Below are 17320 nucleotides of genomic sequence, written 5' to 3'. Positions count from 1 at the left end.
CAGGGATAGAAATAAAGTGTTTCTGTTCTACATATTCCAGACGTGTCCGGTATGCCTACCGGACGTATCCGATATTGCAGGAACCAGAACATTAATAGGATTGCAACTGAGTCTTTGATCCATATATTTTCATATATCATTATTTTACTCATAAGCTTGTGATTTACCAAATCTAAGTGAACTGTGAGCATCTCTTGAACTTAAATTTAAATATGACAAATTATTTGGTTGCGGTTCAAAATAGAAAATTGACTCCCAAATTCTTAATAGAATAAAATGCTAGTTGAAAGTCATTTAAATTACTTAAAGCACTTATTTAGGGGGAGCTCAGTTTTTATTTTGTACCTTGTGGACTAACAAATTTATCTACCATTCTTTGTAGTCCTTTGGATGAAAAATTGATTTCATATATAGCATGATTATTTGGCAATTAAGGTCAACATAAAGATTATCATGCTATGTATCTACTTAGTGGTATTCTTATGGGCTCAAGGCAAAGGTATGTTTTTACATACATGCATTGTAAGTGCATCTAAGGCCCTTTATATGTGAGAATGCGTATTTGTGTGACATAGGAGAGATGTTTTTCAAAACCCATAACTAGCATGTGTAGGTGGTGTGAATTTGAAAAACTATTTGAATCTTGGTCTTTGTGACCTAGCCTTGTCATGTGATAATTATAGCTTTCCTTGATTGTTTGATTGGCTAATTACACATGTTATGGCTTTCTTAAGTCCACAATCTACTATATCTCACAATCTCTCTCAAGTAATCAAAATCTATATATGCCAAATAATTGGAAAAGAGTAGTGATACTCATGGCATTTGGATAAGAAAAGTAATTTCACCTTATTTGGATCAAGGATATACATATTTTTGGATCAAGAAATGATAGAGAAGGGGATTGGAATTAAGTGAATGAAATTTGGAACAAGAACAGCTAGCCCGCAAATACCGGACGTGTCCGGTATGCAATATGAGCGGGGTTATAAAACGATCGATACCCCTTCAGCCAAGTTAGTTTTTCCTCCTTCCAGCCAACCCAGCCGCCTCTCCTCGACCTTCATTGGTGATTTCGAGTTTCCACCGTGAAAAGGAAGAGAGGGAGATTGGATCGAAGGAGATTTGCATCAAGATCGAAGGCTCCTAGATTTGGATTTCCAATCGTATCTTCATTCACTCTCTCAAGGTACCCTAATCCCAGACCTCATCCGATCTAAGCGGTTAGGGCATGATTTTGAAATCCCTTCGGTAAAGATGCTACATTACCTATCTAGAAGCAATGCCCAAAGTTTAAATTGGATTGATTGAAGATTGAGCGAAGGACCCCGGTTAGGGTTGCTGTCCGCTCATACCGGATGTGTCCGGTATGGGACAACAGAGCAGGTTTTGCTCCCTTGTTTTAATCTTCTTAGTGGTTGATTCATAGGACTAAGTTTAATTGTCTATTGTGTTTTGTGAACCTTGTGACCTAGTTTGGTTGAGGTGATTGCAAAGCATAGGATGATTATTCTTATTTTTATATTTCAACTAAAATAAGCTATCGTTTGGGCATGTATCTAAAATTCCTTGTAAATCTTTGGATACAGGACAGCAGCCATGAGCGGAAGACAGGAGCCTAGGTCCAAGCATAGGCATGATCTAGCACTAGAGAAACACAAGAAGGCAAGACAAGAAATGCATCCCAGATATAGTCAGCAGGAGCAGGGCAGCAGCAGGGGACTCTCTAGGGCTACTAGGGGTGCTCCACAGTACAAAGAGGGAGACAACAGTTCTTCCTCTGACACAGATATAGAAGAGTATAGAGTGGAGCCTAGTACCAGGAAGAGGAAGAGCACTGACAGAGGTTCAGATAGTGGCAGCTCAGATGATGAGTAGGAGATTGGGGAGGAGTAGGCAGTACCTCTAGCTCAGCACCAGCCAGGCCAGGGTATGCACTATGGATTACTTGAGACACATCCACCTAGTGTACCCTCTTATGTGTCTAGAGTTGACTATCGAGGGAAAGGTCTGACCAGAAGAGCCATAGATGAGAGGAGAATTGATCCAAGGGGCTTGTCTAGGATTTAGTTTGATCATCGATTTCATATAGCCTTTCATATGGATTTCTACACTAGTGTGATCCTCACCAGGAACCCAGTGATTGCTAGGTCTCAGTGGATTGACTGGCAGTACATCAGATATTTGCAGAAGTCCTCCATTGATCATGCTATTGCTATTTGTGAGCATACAGGGGTATATGAGATCATAGAGTTCTAGCATGACTGGAACATAGAAGTGGTAGCTCAGTTCTACGCCACCCTATATGTTGAGGAGGATGAGAGGCGTATGCACTGGATGCTTGAGGGCTAGTGGTACAGTGTTGATTATGATGCTTTTGCAGCTCTACTTGGCTTCTCAGATGATGATCTTCAGAAAGATAGGATCCACACAGAGTAGGTGTTGCCTCCAGAGTAGCTCACCTATATGTATCCACCAGGGGGTGAGAGAGGAGCAGTGGGGAAGGTTCTAGGTCTTCACCCTACTTACAGATACCAAAACAGGATGTTCAGGAAGACCATTGATTGCAAGGATGGAGATAAGGGAAACATTGCAGATTATTCCAGGAACCTGCTCCACAGGATGGCACCTGATGCACGACCCTTTAGTGTCTTTGACTTTATATGGTGCGAGATTAGGAGCGTTGGCGAGAGGCCTCTCAAGGGCTGTGGTTTTGCTCCCTACATCATGCACATGATTGAGCAGGTCATAGGGCATACCTTTGAATATGACAAGGTACATAAGGCCCTAAAGATTGTTGTAGATCTACCTGAGATTGGTGTACCTCCAGCAGGACCAGGAGGAGCAGCAGCACCACCAGAGGCAGATGCGCCTACAGGTGGTGCAGCAGTAGGACGAGCTTCCCCTCTACCACATGCTCCTTCACATTCTTCTTCACGTCACCGCAGTCCTCCGTCTCCTATTGCAAGATGTTCAGTGCTATCTTTGGGATGTGCAAGGATATACGGACCTGTCAGCAGAAGGAGAGGGAGGCTAGGAGGAAGGACACTTAGACTCTGAAGCAGATTGCTGCTAGACTTGAGCTTGATCCTCCTAGATCTCCACTATCAGATGAGGCAGCTAGTGAGCCTAAGACTGAGGAGCAGCAGCAGGGCAGGTACGACACAAAGTTTGTTGAGTTCCTTCAGCGACAATAGCAGGCACCAGAGCACCCTGACACTTTACCACTACAGGCTCGTGTGCCTACTCACTCTCAGCCACGTCCCAGTGCAGCAGACGAGTATGCTTCAGACTGGTGGAGTGACCTCACAGGTGGTTTCGACTACTACGGGTCTAGTGGCTATGACCCATCTGATGCGGGTGGTTCTCATCCTGCCAGTGTTCCACACTCAGATGATGAGGATGTTGGTGGAGATGAAGATGATGATGAGTGATCTTAGCTTTCAGAGACAGCTTGCAGCCTCTTTGTCCTTAGTATTTCATTGTTGTGTGATATTGTCTATTTCATGATTCGCATTTGTTACTCTTGGACTCTTTGGTCCTAGACGGCTAGGTATCGCCGGAGAGCACCCAAGAGATTGTGGTGTGCCTCGAAAAGTTTGTAACGATCGATTTCGCCGCCTCGGAATCAACTAGTGGAAGGAGGAAAAGGAGTTGGAAAAGACTCCGGCTAGAGTGACTTCGTGGTACCCTCTAGGGCTGACCTTCGTTGGGTCGCCCGTAGCCCCCTCAACGGAGAGGAGGACTCGAACGAGTCCGAACTTCGGTAAAACAAATATCATGTCTCAATTCATATTTCATTTGATATTTGTGTTGATCTTGCTCTTGTGTAGGTTATCTGTGTATATTGTCATATCTAGTAGGTACCTGCAATTTGATTTGAAGGTAGAAATTGAAAGGAGCAAGTTTAGGGTTGTTCCACTGAAACCGTGTATACCGGACACGTCCGGTATTGATCACTGTGTCAGGCTGTTCTGCAGAACACGTGTATACCAGACACGTCCGGTATACCTACCGGACACGTCCGGTATTTCCTGCCTGTGCTGAATATATTCATTCTCTGTTCTAACTTTGTGTTGCGGGGTTGTGAGTTCTAGATATATTCTTTATACATTGTTTACTCTGTGACTAACTTGTGAGGGGTGGTATTACTCTTAATTTGAAGTTTTCATATTGGAAACTCCCTTTTCTAATTGTTTTTGTATTTAAAGGTGTTAATTTTCAGAAACGTCTATTCACCCCCTAGGCGGCATCCTAGGTACTTTTAGAAGTACTTGAACAATGGTTTGTATAACTTAAGTCTGTATTGTTTCGGCACTTTTGCTCTAATGTAGAATTATTTATGTAAAGGATATTGGCCAGAAGTTCAAGAACAATGACAATTCGTGTATAATTTGGACGTTTGTGCCCCACATGCATAGTTATCTAACCTCAGTTTCATTTGTTTCACATTGTTCGTTAATTACATGGAGTTTTACCTGTACTACATGTGCACACATGAAGCAACACCATTCCTTGTGTTGCCATGGTCGAGATATGGTCTAAAGTTCTTTCTCTGTCCTCACAAGAATGCCTCACATTGTTAACTTTGACCAAAAGAATGCAATTCTCATTTGTCAAGGACACAATTTCATTTGTTTCACATTGTTATGTGGATACGATATGGTCTAAAATTCTTTCTTCAATACTTCCTCCGTCTTCAAAAGAATACAATTCTTATTTGTCAAGAGTCAAACTGTGTTAACTTTTTTTCCGCAAAAAAACAGTGTTAACTTTGTCCAAATATATACGAAAAATACAAACATTTATGTTACCAAAAAAGTATTACTAGATTAATTATGAAATATATTTATTTTTATAGTAAATTTATTTGGAGACTTAAATGTTAATATTATTTTCAATAAACTCTTAAGAAAGTTTGACTTATGCTAAATCTAGAATTGTATTCTTTTTAGGACGGAGAGTGTACTTGTTTAATTAATTGCTAGTTGTTGTGCTACGTGTCCTGGTGAGTTTAAAAGTTTTAATTTTGAGTTGGAAGTGGCTAAACAATGGTATATATTATTTAAGTTTGTAATGCTTCTGCTTTTGCTCTAACATATAATTGTTTATGCAATTTTTTTTAATGCCTGAGCTGGGACATCCCGTGTTAAGAGCATCTCTAGCAACACCCCCTACTTAACTCCCTGCTTTCAATTTGGATAGTGAGGGTAAAAAAACCAGCTCTAGCAGGCCCCCTACTAAACCCTAGATTTGTTGGCCTTCTATTTTCTCCTCTCACTACCCATTTCTGTTGGCCGCCTACTCCACTACCCAAAATTTTCCCCTTCTTCCTTCTCCGTGCACGAGCATGCAAGCCCCACGCCGGCACTTCATGGGCGGACGCGGCGGCCCTACCCCAACGCCGACGCTTCTTGGCCAGTGCGAAGGTCTTTCCCGACACCGGCGGCCGTGCCCGACGCGGTGGCCCTGCCCTAGTGCCGCCTGCTCGACGCTGGCGGCCCTGCCCGGTGCAGAGTCCACCGGCGGCCTTCCTCCTGCTCAGCACCACCTTCTTCCTTGCCGACGTGGCCCTGCCCGACACGGAGTTTGTCGGCGGACTCTGCTTTGTCCGATACGGCAACGCCAGCGGCAGATCCAGGAATAATTTCAGGGGGGGGGCTGAACAACACATATCTCCAACTGTTGCTCGATCTTATGTCTTAGCCCTATTTACACTATACAACTTTGCCTAAAAATTCATGGGGGCTCCATAGGGGGTTCCACTGCTTCGGTATGGGTAGGGGGGCTCGAGCCCCCCGCCCCCCGCCCCACCATTGGACCCGCCCCTGGGCAACGCGACTCTGCATTTGGGCGTGTGATGGCCTCCCTCCCGACGCTGGTGCCTGCGGCTAGATGCTGGCCTCCCTCCCCCATGCCTGTGACTGGATGCCGGCCTCTCTCCGCACGTCGGTGCCCCGCGGCCGGAGCACCTATACTGGTGTCGGAGCTAGCCAAGAAGACAACATGAGGGAGAGGATGACAAGCAGGGCCCACATGTCATTCCATGCTAAGGTGAGTTTAGGTGGCCTGATTTAGGTAGCGTTCCTGGTGCAAACAACAAAAAAATAAGACTGTCTCCAACAACCTACCCATACACCGACGCAAACTCAAAATGCGTCGCGAACACGAAAAATCCGAAGTCCAACAGAGCAGGCATAGCAAGAACCTATTTTGCGTAGATGGAGAGAGGAATCCCAAATTTGCGTCCACCCTCCGTCTTCTCTCTCCTCAACCCAAATCTCCGGCGGAGCGGAGGCGGCAGCCAGGGCGCGGAGGGACACCGCGACGCAGGGTGGCTCCGGCGGTGCTCTGCCCCAACGCAGAACAAGACAAGAGAGAGAGAAGGGAGGAGAAACCAGAGGAAGCAAAGAAGAAGGGGAGGGATGGCGCCGGTGGGTGGAGGCACTCCTTGGCTTCCTCCTAGCTCCCATGCGACCAAGCCCTACTTCCTCTGGGGGGACACGCACGCCACCTCCCTCGCGGCCTTCGACTCCGGCGTCGGCATCTTCAAGTCGAGCGCTCTGGAGACGGCGGCAGCGTCGGCCGCTGCGACAGCCGCGACGGACTCGGCGCTGGTCTCGCCGGAGCTCGGCGCCGCGGCCGCGTCTGCGCCGGGACTTCTCCGGGTCCGGGAAGAAGAAGCAGCAGCATCAGGAGGCGGGCGGTGGTGTCGTCGGAGCCAAGAAGCCGCCGCAGCGCGGGCTCGGCGTGGCGGAGCTCGAGCGCCTCCGTTGCGGGGGCGACCCGCTGCTCGACCTCTCCGCCGTGGTCGGGGACGCTGCCGCCGGCGCGCAGGGACAGGGACACCCGCTGCTCCACTATCATCACCACCACCGGTCCACCGCCACCTGCAGATGCCGGCCACCTACGGAGAGAACGAGGAAGAAGAGGGCTGATTTGCCTTCGCTGTTGGAGTTGTTATTTTTGGGTACGAACCTTTTTCCTCTGTACATGACCCAAATCAGTAAATGAGTATTGGATTTAGGTATCCATTGTTGGAGACAGTCTAAGTAGTATTGAAATAGGTGGCTACCTAAATCGATAAGTATGGAGTCTGATTTAGGTAATATTATTGGAGATGCTCTAAATCCTATATGTGTGAATAATGGTATAAGTTGTAAAAAGCGGATGATTGGGATCCCTAAAGACACCTAATGGGCTACCGGGATTACCAGTCTAAAGTTGGAAGAACAATGTGTGGTGCACCTGAATTGCTATAATTTGGACGGTTCTACTAGACATGCTGCTCTGCACAATTATCTAACCACAACTTCGGGCACGTTTGGTTGCCTGCATACGCCGCGGCCAGGCTCTACGGATGCAGCAGTCGAGCGTTTGGTTGGCTGGTTGGAGGTTTGGGCCTGTCTCATGCGGTGCAAGATCCCTTCGTGAGCCAGGCTCAACTCATACGCCCAAAATCGTCGTTTCTCCGCGGCCAGGCTCGCGCGAGCCAAGTAAGCATGCAGACCGGACATGTCAGTAAGACAGCTGATGCTCGCATGCAGTGAACCAAACAAAAACTCCGAACAGCCAGGCTCCGTGAGTACGAATAGCCAAACACCGGCTTGTGCATGCGCTTGGCCTGGCTACCTGCAGCCTGGGTGCCCACGTACAGCCTGGCTCATCTCAGAAGGTAACCAAACACGCCCTCGTCTGTTCCGTTGCCCATAGCTATCATCAGCATGTACAAACAAATACAGAGTTAATATCTTGGAGGCTCGCGCGAAGCGTGCGCAAAATAAATATCTCCTCGGGACACTAAGGTCAAAGGATAGCCAACACTTCAAATGAAAAATACACACTCTGTCTTAAATATTTGTGGTTGTTGGTTTGCTTGCCGTAAGTTTAACTAGATTTATAAAAAAATAGTAATATTTATATATCCAAATAAATTTATTATATATATCATAAATATTTTTTTTTTGAAAAACAAGAACGACAGTTAATAAAAGACGGAGAGGTCTTTTCGGCTGTTCTTGTCTTGGTTTATTTTAGCTCATTCTCTCTCATAGAATGCTATTAAATCATTCGGAACCCGTCGGTATACGGTGCTTTTGTGTACTAGGCGAACACCCTGAAATATAAGAGTACTAGTACCTACATGATTGTGATACTACCTACAATTCTTATTTTGCGTCCGATAACAAGTCTGTATCTATTTATATGTGTGTCATCTCCTGGAGATGTCGTCGAGACGCAGTTGGCTGCAAACTTGTCCCATCCCCTGGCAAAAAATGGACATCAGGATCCTGTATATTGTGGCCTTCGTCTTCCTCGCCATCCTTCTCAAGCTCATCCGGAGCTACGTCACATCATCGCGCACGAAGCCACAGCCACCATCAGCGCTTCGGCTGCCACCAGGGCCATGGCAGCTGCCGCTCGTCGGAAGCCTGCACCACCTCCTCCTGTCGCGCTTCAGCGACCTGCCTCACCGGGCGCTGCGCGAGATGTCCGGCACCTACGGGTCCCTCATGATGCTCCGTTTCGGCTCCGTGCCCACGCTGGTGGTCTCCTCCTCCGAGGCTGCCAGGGAGGTGATGAGGACCCACGACCTCGCCTTCTGCAACCGCCACCTGGGCGTCACCCTCGAGACCATCAGCTGCGGCGGCAAGGACATCATCTGCTCCCCCTACAACGCCCACTGGCGTGAGCTCCGCAAGCTGTGCACGCTCGAGATCTTCAGCCAGCGGCGCGTGCTCTCGTTCCGGCCCGTCCGGGAAGCTGAGGTGGCGCGCCTCCTCCGCTCCATCTCCGACGAGAGCGGCGGTGGCCAGCAGCCCGTCAACCTCACCGAAGGGATCTGCCGCATGATAAACGACGTCGCCGCGCGCACGGTCGTCGGCAACCGGTGTGAGTACCGGGATGAATACATACACGAGCTGGATGAAGTGGTGCGGCTGGCCGGTGGGTTCAACCTGGCGGACCTGTACCCGTCCTCGCGGCTGGTACGCAGGTTCAGCGCCGCCGCGAAGGACGCGAGGAGGTGCCAGAGGAACATGTACCGCATCATCCAGAGCATCATCCAGGAGCGTGAAGCCATGCCGACGCCAGAGCGAGACGAGGACCTCCTCGGCGTCCTCCTGAGGCTGCAGAGAGAAGGTGGCCTGCAGTTTGCTCTCACCAACGAGATAGTCAGCACCGTCATTTTCGTAAGATCTGCTTAAAACTCCATTGCCTATGATACTTTGTTCTTTAATGTTCTATTTGTTCTAATTTAGCGTCAGGCAAATGAAATTTTATACTAAACATTAGTAGGTCATGTTGTGCTATTATTTTAATTTATTTTCTACCACAATATTATAGATATACTTTATCTTTATACGGTTGTGAAGACAATTTTTTTTCCTATCCGTATTCATTCCCTGTGCGGGGCACATCCATCTGGCTTCATACATTTAGTTAAAACTATAGCTTAAATCTCGGTGTCTCTTATTGCAAACCATGGCCCTGTTCGCTTGAACTTATTAGCCGTACCGTTTCAACGAAATAACAGTATTTTTCTCTCACAACAAATCAGCATCAGTATCAGCATCAACCGTTTTTCCAACCAGCCGAACAGAGCCCATATGACGAGACATCGTAGATCTACGTGTTGAGTTGTTGACTTTAAATTTTGATTTTGTTAGTTGCTATATTTTTTAATCCTCAATCAAGTTAAGTCAAATATCTTGTGCTTACCTTTTCGTTAGAACTTTTTTTTGTAGTTTTATAAAAAAGAATTTAGGTCGTAATAAAATCCATTCTTACTCTCTTCATTTCAAGTTATAAGTCATTCTGGCTTGCTAGATATAATCTATATTTAAGTGCATAGCAAAAAATAATACCTATAAAAGATTGAACAACAGAACATGGGGAGTATTTACTAATATGTTGCACCGTGACACACAAAATTAAATCGACGATAGAGTTTGAGGTAAAATCTAGGAGAGGCTAACGAAGTAGATGCTAACCTCAATAGGATATACAGTAATCATTGTTTACTATAAAAGGATCTTGAATACCAGAGGTGTCATATCCACAAGACAGCTTTGGTGTATCCAACCTCCTTCGTTCCTCAAAGATGTTAATTTTTTTATTAATAAATTATATTAGTAATTATTTTAACGAAAATTATGATGCTTAATTACAATTATACTGTTAATTGAGGTATGTGCTTTAGTGAAAGTGTATGCACAACACGTATGTTTATTTTAAGTTAGTGTTTTATATATTAATATTAATAGAAATGGGTCACTTAGAAACATACATATAGATGTAATTTATTGGTGATTTAAGCATTCCATATTAGCATACATTGATAAATTAGATGTAAATTTAAGAAGATATTTTGGTTATTCTTAATAATGACAGAAGTAGGAACTTAGATGGTAATATAAGGGGTTGCTTAGATTATCCATCATAATGGCATGGTAGGTAATTTAGATGCAAAATTTGGGATTACTTTGGATGATGTTGCATTGTTGCCTGATAGCATAGGTGGGTAATTTATATTATATGCACATTTAGGGGTAACTTATGTGGTTTTCTCATAATGATATAAGTGGATATTGTTTAGAAAATACAATAGATCGAATAATTATCAACGTTGATTAGAATCTACCAAATTGATGGTTAAATTTAGTTTTTGTTAGAATATTAATATTTGTTAGCGTGCCCCATGAGAATCAATGTGAACACCCTGTTTCCAATTTGTAATTGTAAGATTGTACTGCAGGATATTTTTTCTGCTGGGAGTGAAACGTCATCAACCGTTCTGGTATGGGCAATGTCGGAGCTTGTTAAGAATCCGCAAGTCATGGATAAGGCCCAGTCAGAGGTGAGGGAGACCTTCAGAGGACAAGACAAGGTAACTGAAAGTGATTTGGTCAAGATAAGATATCTACAGCTGGTGATCAAGGAGACTTTACGGCTACATGCTCCAGTACCACTCTTGCTCCCTCGAGAATGTCGCGAGTCATGTCAGGTTATGGGTTACGATGTGCCAAAGGGGACCAAGGTGTTCGTGAATGCTTGGGCAATAGCAAGGGACAAGAGATTGTGGCGTGATGGAGAGGAATTCAGGCCAGAAAGATTTGAAAGTAGCAATATCGATTTCAGGGGAAATGATTTCGAGTTCACACCATTCGGGGCAGGCAGGAGAATGTGCCCTGGCATCGCGCTTGGACTGGCCAACCTAGAGCTGGCGCTTGCTAGCCTTCTTTACCATTTTGATTGGGATATGCCCAATGGCGCCAGGTTGGAAGAACTTGATATGGCAGAGGCCTTTGGTATAACATTAAAAAAGAAGTCCATGCTCTGGCTTAAGGCCAACCCTTACAATAATTTTATACCAAATTAATCAGGTGATTGTGATGTGAACTATGTCCGTGTTGCTACTTAATTTATACCGAGAAAGAGTGTGATTATAATTGTACTACCAATCTTTACTGCAGGACAATAAATATATGCAGAGTTTGTCATATGCTTCTGTTATATTGTTTCATCGCTCTCTATTAAGTGTAGTTATTATCTTCTTATTTACTTTTTGTGAAATGATTAAATGATTATCTAATGAGAGTACAAGAATCAAATGAGACTGGTCTATGTCTGATCAGGCTGTATACTACTATTAATTTTCCTTTACTTAATAGAAGTACGCTATAATTTTTTATTTGCAGAAATTGAAATTTTCTAATACCATAGACGCAGGGGAAGTGTTTGCTGCAGCTACAAGCCACATCAACTGTAGCTGCCGCTGCAACTTCTAAACTACAAATATGATAGAAGAACCTTGTTGCAGCTGCAACCACTACTACAAAATTCATTTTTAAAGGCATCTTTCTTTTTGGTAGAGCAGTTTTATCAAAACTGCATGTGACAATGGTTTTCGAGCCGCTCGCCTCTAGAAATCACTTTCTAGAAGGGGCTCTAGCCATCTCTAGAAATGTCCACAATTTTAAGAGGCGGCTGACAAGCCGATACACCTCTAAAAATGTCATTTTCCAAGATGGCTCGACTTCCTAGCCATCTTTACTAGGGTATTCAAAACTATACTGTTTGTTAGTGGTTTAGAAAACTTCTTCTGTCATTCACTCTCATTCGTATGTAAATTAATTCTTCATCTTGATACACATAAGCAAGCTCAATGGTTTAGAGTGAAGTTTTCAAAAACCATGGTTTAGGAACCGTAGTGTTTTCAAAACCATAGTTTTTTAATCAAGAAAAAAGATGTTTAGAGTGAAGTTTTCAAAAACCATGGTTTAGAACCCGCTTGGTTTTGAAGTCTACACCTCTTTTTTCTAAACCATGAGTTTGCGTATTAGTGGGTTCTAAAACTGCAGTTTCTTAATACTACCACATGCAAAACAAGGCCTTAGTGTTGTGGCTAATCTATAAACTTTGGAAAAGTTTGCACTCTCTTGAGAGTAAATGTTGTGGTGAAAGGTCCTAATGGCTAGAGGGGGTGAATAGCCTATTAAGAATTTCTACAACAACACTAAGACAAATAATTAGTCAATAATATGACGGAGCGAATTTTACGCTAGCACTATACTTGGGGTTGCAAGCCACATACCCAATTCTATTTTCTATCATCTCTAGTATATCACAACAAGGCTATATCTCGAATTTACACCTAGGTGATCAATCTAGCAAAAATGATACAATTAAGTACTACACTATCTAGTCTTGACTACCACAAGCTCTATACAAATGAATGTACAATGAAATACAAGAGAGTGGTAGAGAGGTATACCGCCGTGGCAAGTGATCAATCAATGAATACCAAGAAGACAATCAAGGCACAATGATTTTTCCTCCGAAGTTCATGTGCTTACTGGCAAGCTAGTCCCCGTTGTGGCGATACACTCACTTGGAGGTTCACACGCTAATTGGCATCACACGTCAAACCCTCAATAGGGTGCCGCACAACCAACACAAGATGAGGATCACACAAGCCACGAGCAATTTACTAGAGTACCTTTTGGCTCTTCACTAGGAAAAGGTCAAGAACCCCTCACAATCACCATGATTGGAGACAGAGACAATCACAAACCTCCGCTCAACAATCCTCGCTGCTCTAAGCCGTCTAGGTGACGGCAACCACCAAGAGTAACAAGCCAAACCCACAGCGAAACAAGAATACCAAGTGTATTTAGATGCAAACACTCAAGCAATGCACTTGGATTCTCTTCCAATCTCACAAAGAAGATGAATCAATGATGGAGATGAGTGGGAGGACTTTAGCTAAGCTCACAAGGTTGCAATGTCAATGCAAATGGCCAAGTTTTTGAGCTAAAGCCGGCCATGGGGCTTAAATAAAGAGCCCCCACGAATAGAGCCGTTGGGCTCCCCTGTCCACTGAAAATCAGGCCAACCGGACACGCCGGTCGGATCGACCGGACGCACCCTGCCAGCGTTCGGTCAACGGATGGCTGTCACATCATCCCTGGCTTCAAATGCTGAGCGCCTGATCTCAATGGTTAAGTTGCGACCGGACACACATCGCGAGGATGACCGGACGCGCTATGCCTGAGTCCGGTCATTTCCAGTAAGGTTCCAGAGAGGCAAAAACGTGACCGGACGCGGCTCAGGGTCTAGTCCTCACTGGCTTGTTCTGATGCTTGCGTCAACATACGTCATAGTCTGACCGGACACAACCCCAGCGCTTCCGATCCTATTTCTTCTAAGCATCAGATCAAAGGACCGATGGCGGCCTTCACTACGCACCGCTGACCGGACGCAGGGTCAGAGCCCGGTCACTGCCTAAGGCAGAGTCCGGTCAATACAAAATAGCTCCTTTTGACCCCAAACTTCACCACCCTTGATCAAATGTGCCAACCACCAAGTGTAACACTTTGTGCATGTTAGCATATTTTCACAAGCATTTGCAAGGGTGTTAGCACTCCACTAGATCCTAAATGCATATACAATGAGTTAGAGCATATAGTGGCACTTTGATAACCACATTTCGATCCAAGTTTCACCCCTCTTAATAGTACGGCTATCGATCCTAAATGTGATCACACTCGCTAAGTGTCTTGATCACTAAACTGAAAAGCTCCTATCAATTTTACCTTTGCCTTGAGCTTTTTGTTTTTCTCTTTCTTCTTTTTCAAGTCCTAGCACTTGATCATCACCATGGCATCACCATCATCATGATCTTCACTTGGAATAGTGCTACCTATCTCATGATCACTTAGATGAACTATGTTAATACTTAGAGTTTCATCAATTCACCAAAACCAAACTAAAGCTTTTAATCTCCCCCTTTTTGGTAATTAATGACAACCCTTACACAAAGATATGAATTAAAATTTAATTGAATCCATGTTGCTTGCCCAAGCATATTTACCATTTGTAAAAGGATATTGACAAGTTTCATGAACCCCCACTGGTAGCAATTACTCTCCCTACATATGTGCTAAGAGTTTGGATTGTAGCTTGCACATATGTTTAGATAGGAAATGTAGGAGTCAATGTCTACCAAATGATGCTAAGGTATAAGAGACGGACATTTGAAGCGTGATGCCAATCGGAGTGCACCAATATACCATCCTTAGCACCATGAGTAACTAGATATCCACAAAAACTAGAATACCCTGTGAGATCAATCATTAGAAGTAAGGGTCTAGTTTTCATAATATGAGCATAAGTCTAGTTACTTAACCTATGCATGCTAGTTTTTTATTTCATCATTCAAACCTACAACTAGCATACACCACACAAGCATGGATATTGAAATTTAAAACTTTTGCTGTGCAAGCAAATATATGAAATGCACATTCAAATGCACCATACAAGTTTATAAGCTTCCTCCCCCTACTTGTGTGCTTAAAAGTTTAATTGATCCTCTTCCTTTGTCATATCTCTCTCCATATGTCAAATTCTCCCACTATCACTTATATCTTTGTTTCTCTCCCCCTTTGTTGTCTTTTCACTATCTTTGTATACTATTTCTCCCCCATTATCAACAATGACCATAAAGGTTTAAAAATGTAGATAGGTTGAGATTATCAATGTCAATCAATGGGGTGAGGACCATTTTTCCAAATTTGGTTCAATCTAGAATATTTGCCAAAGATTTTTAACTCGGTTTGATCAAAGTACAAGCTTCTTTATACCTCCAAATAAGCGTTATCTTATACCATGTTGAGTTAAACACTTATAGCTCATTTTCTAGATCAAACACTAGGTTTACAAGCCCACAAACATGTCATATGCTACCACTTGATCAAGTCAAGTATAGAAGCAATAGTGGTAACATACAAGCATCAAGTTTATTTGATTTTCATTAATGAGCCTATTAAAAGTGAAAGATGACTAGATGCACTAAACATGTCCTTATCAAGGATGTATGCCATGCCAATCAACTTTTACCTTGGATTGCTCAAAGGAGAGGCATGTCATATAAGTGAGGGTGCATCAACACATATTTGAGAAATCTAATATGTTCAACTCATTCCTTAGCTTGCAAAACCTTTTTCATCCAATGGCTTGGTGAATATATCGGCAAGTTGATCTTTGGTGCCTACACTCTCAATGTAAATGTCCCCTTTTAGTTGGTGATCTCTTATAAAATAGTGGCGGACATCAATGTGCTTTGTTCTTGCATGTTGAACCAGATTGTTGGTTAACTTGATTGCATTCTAATTGTCACATAGCAATGGCACTCTCTTGAACTTGATTCCAAAGTCACTCAAAGTGGCCTTCATCCAAAGTATTTATGCACAACTACCGGCGGGTATATATTTAGCTTCGGCGGTTGATAATGCAATACTATTTTGCTTCTTTGATGATCATGAAACTAGTAATCTTCCCAATAATTGACATGTGCCTGAGATACTCTTCCTTTCAACCTTGCATCCCGCATAATTCGAGTCGGAGTAACCAACTAGCTCAAACTTTGCTCCTTTAGGATATCACAAACCAATATTTTATGTATGCTTCAAGTACCTCAATATTCTCTTTGTAGCCTTCAAATGACTTTCTCTTGGTGAGGCTTGAAATCTTGCACACATGCATACACTAAACATGACATTGATGTGGTCACATAGAGTAGGCTTCCAATCATAGATCGATACAATTTTTGATCCACCATATTGCCACTTGCATCACTATCTAAATTACCATTTGTCCCTATTGGTGTGCTAATGGCTTTGCTATCACTCATACTAAACTTTTTGAGCATGTCTTTGAAGTACTTGTCTTGACTCACGAATGCATCATTCTTCAATTGGTTGATTTGAAGACCAAGGAAGTAACTTAACTCCCCAATCATGGACATTTCAAACTCATTAGCCATCATGTTTCTAAATTCTTCACAAAAGTCTTGATTGGTTGATCCAAATATGATGTCATCAACATAGTTTTGCAATATAAATAAGTCTTTGCCAATCTTTTTGGTGAAAAGAGTGGTGTCAACCTTGTCCATTATGAATCCTTTAGAGAGTAGGAAGTCCTTCAATCTCTCATACCATGATCTAGGTGCTTGCTTCAAGCCATACAATGCCTTCTTCAACTTGTACACATGGACATGCTTTTTGTCATCTTCAAAACTAGAAAATTGTTCAACATATACTTCTTCATTGATGTAACTATTGAGAAATGCACTCTTGACATCCATTTGATAGAGCTTGATATTGTGGGCACAAGCATAGGCTAATAAGATTCTAATTGCTTCCAATCTAGCAACCGTGATATATATTTCTCCAAAGTCAAGACCTTTAACTTGTGTATATCCTTGTGCTACCAATCTTGCTTTGTTCCTTACTACTATCACATCTTGATCTTGCTTGTTTCTAAAGACCCATTTGGTTCCAATCACATTATGTCTCCTTAGTCTCTCTACTAATTCCCATACTTGATTTCTTGTGAAGTTATTCAATTCTTCATACATAGCATTCACCCAATCAACTCTTTCAATGCTTCATCTATGTTCTTTGGTTCAATGGATGACACAAATGAGAAATACTCATAAAATAAAGCCAATCTTGATCTAGTTTGCACACCTCTTGAAATATCACCAATGATAGTGTCTAATGGATGATCCTTTACAATATTAGTTGGTTGGAGTATTGGAACTTGATTGCTTGCACTTGCTTGATCATTGAATTGAGGTGATGTGCTAGCCACTTGATTTTGTTCATTATCATTAGAGCCATTTGTACTAGCTTGATTTGTATCATTTTGCAAATTTGTGTTAGAGAGCATTGCACTTGATCATCTTCATCATCATTCATTTGCCTAGGCCTTAATTCATCAACATCCATGTTCTTCATGACTTTTGAAAGTTGAATGC

The 17320-nt window shown here is 43.2% G+C and overlaps 1 protein-coding gene across 1 annotated transcript; it reads left to right on the top strand.

Annotated features, from left to right (window-relative positions):
* Nucleotides 1–8227: 8227 nt before the first annotated feature.
* LOC136536190 (zealexin A1 synthase-like) lies at nucleotides 8228–11501 on the top strand. Its single transcript, XM_066528586.1, has 2 exons — nucleotides 8228–9191; nucleotides 10757–11501. Exons 1-2 carry the CDS (start codon nucleotides 8277–8279, stop codon nucleotides 11378–11380), a joined length of 1539 nt encoding a protein of 512 aa, XP_066384683.1. The 5' UTR covers nucleotides 8228–8276; the 3' UTR covers nucleotides 11381–11501.
* Nucleotides 11502–17320: the final 5819 nt, after the last annotated feature.

The sequence above is a fragment of the Miscanthus floridulus genome, chromosome 1 (assembly GCF_019320115.1).
Source record: "Miscanthus floridulus cultivar M001 chromosome 1, ASM1932011v1, whole genome shotgun sequence".
NCBI classification, from domain to species: Eukaryota; Viridiplantae; Streptophyta; class Magnoliopsida; order Poales; family Poaceae; genus Miscanthus; species Miscanthus floridulus.
This window is presented reverse-complemented; position numbering and strand designations above follow the sequence as displayed.

What these genes read in the sequence shown, in the direction of transcription:
- LOC136536190 (XM_066528586.1), top strand. Translation starts at nt 8,277, where the DNA reads ATGGACATCAGGATCCTGTATATTGTGGCCTTCGTCTTCCTCGCCATC. An exon ending in TAGTCAGCACCGTCATTTTC is followed by an intron (nt 9,192 to 10,756) that starts GTAAGATCTGCT and finishes ATTGTACTGCAG; the next exon opens with GATATTTTTTCTGCTGGGAG.